At 36.3% G+C, this 7,372-nt stretch overlaps 1 protein-coding gene across 1 annotated transcript in view; it reads left to right on the forward strand.

The window, feature by feature from the left end:
- Positions 1 to 2,909: 2,909 nt before the first annotated feature.
- Positions 2,910 to 7,372, forward strand: part of Rap1a (RAP1A, member of RAS oncogene family) — a 21,806-nt gene continuing 17,343 nt past the window's right edge. Inside the window, exons 1-2 of the mRNA XM_013024605.1 lie at positions 2,910 to 2,938; positions 6,693 to 6,840. Of these exons, the coding sequence (XP_012880059.1) occupies positions 2,910 to 2,938; positions 6,693 to 6,840 (177 nt within the window). The remainder of the gene's footprint in view (positions 2,939 to 6,692; positions 6,841 to 7,372) is intronic.

A 7,372-nucleotide genomic window follows, 5' to 3' on the forward strand; every position in this document is an offset into this window, starting at 1 on the left:
CTAGCCTTGAGCTGAAGAGCTGAGGGACAGTGCCCAGGCCCAGAGTTCAGGCCCCATGACCGGACCCAAAAATATATATATATATATTTCCTGTGTTGATTTGTTAAATGATTTTGAAGATTCTATTATTGCCAGATTCTGGTGTCACAAGCATAAACAAAAATAGTCACAGTCTCTCATACCATGAGATGTGATATGATAGCCATGATAGCATGTGGTACACATACAATCTAAGAACCACTTAGTTGTAAATATGAGAGGAATATGCTGAAAGAAAAATACAAACTGTTAAAAAAAAAAAAAAAGAGCCTTGTGACAAGTGGACCTAAGTTAGCCTTTAACAGGTGAGAGAAAAGATTGGGATAGCTCAGACAAAACTAGCTGAGGAAGGATTAGAAGGAAGTGAAAGGACAAAGGACCAAATCATGACAACCCTATCAGAACCTGAAAGTTATTTCTGATGACAATGAGAAAACATTGAAGGTAGCATTTAGTGGGGTGGAAGTGGGGAAATTGGTATGTTTTAGTGAGTGCACTTTTTTTTGACTATTTTGTGTAATTTAAGAGAGAGACAGGGAAAGTGGGAGGATTAGAAGCTAATGATCTAGATTATTGTTCCTGAAAGTAGGTCCCTGAGGAAAAAGAGAAATGTTGTTATTTGAGAATAAAATAGAACGTAGAATTAACTTAGTGATAGATTAGTGGGAGGACCTATAAAGAAGGAATAATTACTTTAAACTTCGTAAGATATTCTAGTAAATACATCAAGTAAACACATGGATCTTCAAGGTCAGAATTTAAGAGACTTGTGATTATTTTAGGTGACATCAATATATTGGTAGGACTTAATTTCATAATAATGACATTATAAATATAAATTAGTACTTTTATAAGAATGTTTGAAAATATCTATTTTTCAAATATATAACGTCCTTTAATTTTTTGAAAAACTAGCTTACTGCCAGGTTCTTACTGGTAGCTTTTGCCTGTAATCCTAGCTACTCAGGAGGCTGAGATCTGAGAATTAAGGTTTGAAGCCAGCCTATGCAGGAAAGACCATGAGATTCTTAGCTCCAGTCAACCATCAAAACCCAGAAGTAGAGTATGGCTTGAGCCCTGAGTACAAAAGCTCAGAGACAGCACCCAAGCTCTGAGTTCAAGCCCCAGGACCAGCACCCCCAAAAAAAATGGATTTGCATTAGTTGCACAGGGAGAGATTTCATTGTTAAATTTTCAAATTTGTTTTATCATGTATTCTACTCACTCTCATCCCCTCTGTCACTCTCCCTTCTTGCATCCCAAAATAATTCATCAGGTTACATTGTCCTAATTTCATAGTTACAAGCTTAGTATTTCTATGCAATTCAAACCTCTTTTGTACTGCTTTTAGTCCAATTTACTGCAACCCCTCAACAGCCTATTTCTCTTATCCCATAGCCCATACTCCAGTTAATCAACAGCTTTCCTTGAGGTTCTTAATGCTGTTTTCGTAGATACTTGCAATGTATTACAAAGTTATTCACACTTTTTCCTTTCTTCCTTCTTCTCGTAAGTAGTCCCTTAAATTTATGTTGCGTGTATATCCATATAAATAATTATGAATAAATATGCATGTACATTTTTGAGTATATATACATGTATGTTTATGTGTATATAAGTATAGGTCTAGCTTCCACATATTAGTGAACATGTACAATATTTGTTTTTTTTTCATTTCCTATGCTTAAGTCTTGCTTCTTCAATTGCGTGTCCAATAACATGTCCTCCATTGTATCCATTTTTATGTAAATGTTATGATTTTCATTTTCTTTGTGACCATAGTGTTATGTTCACCACATTTTCTTCATCCATTCACCAGCTATAGGCTTCTCAGCTGATTCTATCATTTGGCTATTTGAACAGTGCTGCAATTAGCATAAATACCTGCTGACTTTCTGTATGGTGGAGTCAAAGAAATGTTAGAGGTCAATTTCAGTATCCTATAGGTGAATAGTTTTTCCAGCACCATTTATTGAAGAAGCTATCTTTTTTCCATTGTATATTTTTTACTCTTTTGTCAAAAACTAGTTGGCTGTAGAATTGTGTTTTTATCTTGGTTCTTTCTATGAATAAATTCTGTTCCGTGGGCATGCTGCCAAAAGCAATGTACAGATGTAATGCATTTCCATCAAAATCCCAGTATCATTCCTCACAGAATTACAGAAATTAATCTAAAGTTTGTATGGAGGCATAAAAGACTCCAAGCAGAAAAGGCAATTCAAAGTAAAAAGAGCACTGTTGAAGGTTTCACAATACCAGAGTTTTGAACAATCCTCTGTTATTCTAATGGGATTTCCATTGTAAGTTATTTGTCTCCTCCTTTGTAGCTTTCAATATTCTTTAATCTGCATATTCAGTGTTTTTACTATAATGTGTTTAAGAGTGTTTCTTTGATTTTGGAGTTCTATAAGCCTCTACGAAACTGATGAAACTCTGGAGGTTAGGGAAGTTTTATGCCATTATTTGGTTGAATAAATTTTGGTGACTTTAGTTTTTATTCTGCCTTGTCTTTAATTCATGGATATGATCTGGTAGCATCCAAAAGATCTTGTAAGTCCCTTTTAATATGTTCTGAGTGTATGGGGTTTTTTTAATGTCTTTGTTTGATCTAATTTCTCTGCTTTATTCTTGGTCTCTGATACCCTATTTTCAAACTTCTGTTACCTACCTTTTGATTAAGTTTTTCTTCCTCTTCACTCCTTTGTAAGTTTGTCGTTGTGGTGTTACTGGTTTTTACAGGATCTTTGTTTATTCATGAATTTTATGGTCTTTCATTGGGGCTTATGAATCTAGGTCTAGGATTTGCAGTGGTTTCAATCCTCCATATACTTTCTCTTTGTGGCTTCTTGTTACTTTTTTAAGATGGAGTGATGACTGGGTTGATGTATAGATTGGGAAGGTAGGTCTCTGTTTTCAAATAGTCAGTTCCAGTGCTCAAGACACCACTGGTACTCCACTTGGTGTGAGGATGCTTGGCTTCAAAGGCTTTTGCAGGTGGTAAATCACAATCTTGTGTTTGTGTTAATTTCTAATGACAGGTTACTGATTCTGCTCTGATCTTTTCATATGAACATAGAACCTAAAGTATACTACTGGAATAACACTAGGTATTTGGGTATATAGGGTGAGAAATGGTGGGAACTAAGCTTTATGGAGATACAGGAGCTGTGGTAGGAGATAGTTTTATGAATTAAGAGTTCTCCTTGTAGATACAAAAAAAGATATAAAAGGAAGGGCTGTGGGAAGGGGCCAGAATGATGATTCAAAAAGAATATTAAAGGTAAGTAATATGGCCAGGTGCCAGTGGCTCATGCCTATAATCCTAGCTACTTAGGAAGCGGAAAGCTAAGGATACCAGTTAAAAGCCAAACTGGGCAGGAAAGTTCATGTAATTCTTATCTCCAGTAAAACTATTCAGAAAAAGCTGGAACTGGTGCTGTGGCTCAAGTGGTAGAGTGCTAGCCTTGTGCACAGACAGGCTCAGGGACAGAGCCCAGGCCCTGTGTTCAAGCCCCAAGACCAGCAAAAAAAAAAAAGTAATGTGATTTGGTTATGATGGTTTCACATAAAAGTAAGGGAGGAGGCAAAATATGATTAAATGTGAGAGAGTAACAAGTCTATGCTAGAATACAGAAGTTAACAGGTAAATATTTTTAAGTAATTTACAGAAGAGAAAAAAAACCATACAGTTAAAACCAACACTTAAAACATTTGAACCAATATAGGAACAAAGACAAACTATGTACAACAAATAGGAATTTTCAATTGTTCATATATGTCTACAGTTTATATAGATAGAGATAACTTCTGCAGGTTTCAAATGGCTGTTTTAGTAGTAAATGTGAGGGCTTTGCTTTCCCAGAAGACTTTATATGGAGAAAGGGCCTTCACGGTTCAAGCTGTTGGCTAATGGCTAGTGCCTCTATTTGGCTTATCAGGCAATCCCAAGGCAACTTAGTTGTCAGTTGTGGTGCAAATGCCTCTGTCTAATGGTGGGCTCTGCCAGACACATTTGAGCTGCCTTAGCTTGGCAACACATCCCACAGATACACCAAGTTTATGAGATACAGCAACATTTTCCATGTGCTCTTGTTTGCTGGCTTGTTGGGAACTTTACTCCTCAGTCTTCCACCTGTTGAGTTCCTGTACCATCTAGCTTCCCGATGGCAACCTGTCTTCCGACAGTATAATTTTTTTCTGTTCCTTGCCAGCCACTCTGCCCTCTCTTCCCATGCCTCTTATTCCCTACTTTCTATGGCAAAATGTCCTGTAGATTGTGTCTTGACTCTTGGCTTTCAAAACATCCTTCTCAAGGAGCAATTTTCTGTCATTCTTGGATACAGAAGACACAGAACATCTAAATTACCATAATCCAGTCTCTCTTAGCAGATTAGTCCTCACCTTCCAACTCCTTGAGCTGGCAATAAGATTTGCTGTTTGAAAGTTTTCCCAAAAGCTAAATTTGATAATCTCTCAGTGGGACTTTCTGTTTCCCTGTACCAGCTGGGAGATACTGATAATGGGCTACAAATTCTTTGCCACTTTTCTTGTACATTCATTCTCTTTGTGATTTTTCTGGGTCCTGTGAACTGCTTGTAGCTTCTCCTTTCCTCTCTTCTTTGTCTCCCTAAACTCAGTGTGTGTGAGTTCTGGTCCTAGGGCTTAAACTTGGCCTGGCACTTTCCCTGAGCTTTTTTTGCTCAAGGATAGAGCTCTACCACTTGAGCCGTTACTATACTTCCAGCTTTTTGGTGGTGAATTGGAGATAAGAGTTTTATGGACATAAGTTCATATGTGCACAATATCAGTCACTCTGAAAGATACATTTTTTTTACATTTTTTACAGTGACAAATTTTTCAAAATGTAATGCCTACCAGTAGCAGTTACAGAATTTTGACACATAGAGTAGAATACTATAAAAGCCACTAAACTGTGCACAAGAACTCTATATAAACTTAATATAATAACATTCAAGATGTATCATTTAGAGAACATATAAGGAAGTTACTAAATAGTGTAGAATATCTTTTGTGCTTTATTGTTGTTTTGTAAAGGAAGAGATTTGAGGAGAAATGCTTAAAAAATAAAAGATTGTTTCTGCAAAGTTATGTAAACAACAGCTAACATCAATTGGGCATAGCTAGGAACAAGGGTTGTAAGTTAGATAAAGTTGTAAAAATTCTTAAGAATGGAGGTTATCTAAAGAAAAGAATGACAGGAGAGTCCACAGCTGAGCTCCATATGTGTTAAAAATAGATAGATAGATAGATAGATAGATAGATAGATAGATAGATAGATAGATAGATAGATAGATAGATAGATAGATAGATAAGATTGAGCCTGGCATCTGTGACTCACAGTGCCTATAATTGTAGCTACTCAGGAGGCTGAGATCTGAGGATTGCAGCTTGAAGCCAGCCTGTGCAGGAAAGTCTCTTGAGACTCTTGTGTGCATTAACCAACAAAAAAGCCCAGGGAGCTGTGGACCAAGTGGTAAGCTCTAGCCTTGAGCAAAATTACTCAGGGACAGTGCCCAGGCCCTGAGTTTAAGCTCCAGGATCAGCACCCAAAAAAAAGTAGTATTTAAGGATTCATCATAGAAGAATGTTATCTTATACTTCCGCTTAAATATACAGAATATTATCTACTTGTCTTCTTGGAAGTTAGGTATAAGAGAGGAAAGAAACAGGTTAATGGGCCTGATTTTATTTTTAAGGTATAATAAGATTAAGCATAGTGACTCATTAAAAGTATTTGATTATTTTTCCTTTCATTTTGTCAAGAATGTTTACCTTTTTATTTAAAGAAAGTACTTTTCAGTTTCACATCACAACCCTTAAACTTTGGTTTTACTAAGTAAAGTAAGGAATGCTTGAATACAAGCACTACAATACTTCAATAGTTGCTACAAAATGATTAATAGCTTAGGGATAGTATATACAGCATGGATACATAGGACATAGGAATGATTCATGTCCTGTGTGGAAAAGAGCCAGATGGCATGAGCTTTCATCATTGTATTTGAAATGTAAGTGTAAAACTTATGAATTATGGGCTGGGAAGGTGACTCAGTGGTAGAGCGCTTGCCTCGCATGCATGAGGCCCTGGGTGCAATTCCTCAGCACCACATAAGCAGAAAAAGCTGGAAGTGGTGCTGTGGCTCAAGTGGTCGAGTGCTAGCCTTGAACTGAAGAGCTGAGGGACAGCACCCAGGCCCCAGAAGTTCAGGCCCCATGACCGACAAAAAAAAAAACAACCAAAACTTAGGAATTATTTATTTCTAGAGTTTTCCATTTAATATTACTGAATTATAGTGGACTAAGTACATGAAACTATGGAAAACTTTAAACTTTTACTTCATCTTTTGCTCATTGGCTGGCATTCTGCAACTTGAGCCTCACTTGCAATTCCCCTTGATTTCTTCTTTTGGTAGCCAGGATTAAACTTACTATAGAGAGCTAAAATAATAATTATTATTTAACAGTGTAATAGCAACAGCCATATTGATGACAGTTTTTCAAACATAAGAATCTTTTTGTAATAAGTATTCTTATAGGTGTATTTGTGTTAGAAATTAATAATGATACTTCATGTGTTTACCCAGAATTTTAACATAATTTTTATTTAATCTTTACAACTTTTGTGTGGTTAGGCAACATTCCAGGTTTGATTTTTCTTTCAAATCTTTAACTTTTCTCTTTCTCTTTTGTTTTGTTTTATTTTCCTCCCAGACAGTTCAATTTGTTCAGGGAATTTTCGTTGAAAAATATGACCCGACGATAGAAGATTCCTACAGAAAGGTAAAATTTAAACTATGTACATACATACTTAGAAATAGTTCATTGTGGCTTTAAAACTTGATCCATAGAATTACATCTTTAAAATATTTTAAGAAAAATATGTCAAGAAAGCCAAGTGCCAGTAGTGACTCATGCTTGGAATCCTAGCTACTTGGGAGGCTGAGATCTGAGGATTGCGGTTCAAAGCCAGCCCGGGCAGGGACATCCATGAGACTCTATCTCCAATTAGCTACCAAAAAATCTGGAAGTGGAGGTGTGGCTTAAGTGGTAAAGCACTAGCTCAGGGAGAGCACCTAGGCCAGATAGGTAGGTAGGTAGGTAGGTAGGTAGGTAGGTAGGTAGGTAGATAGATAGATAGATAGATAGATAGATAGATAGATAGATAGATAGATAGATAGATATAAATTTTTTTTAAAGAAATGGTATAAGTGTTTGGTATCTACTTTTAGAAGTTTCACCGGCTACTGCTTACATGTAGAGAGCTCTATGTTCTATTGATTATTTGTTCTTTTTTTTTTTTTTTTTGGTTGGT

This window comes from Dipodomys ordii, unplaced genomic scaffold (genome assembly GCF_000151885.1).
Source record: "Dipodomys ordii isolate 6190 unplaced genomic scaffold, Dord_2.0 Scaffold78, whole genome shotgun sequence".
NCBI lineage: Eukaryota > Metazoa > Chordata > Mammalia > Rodentia > Heteromyidae > Dipodomys > Dipodomys ordii.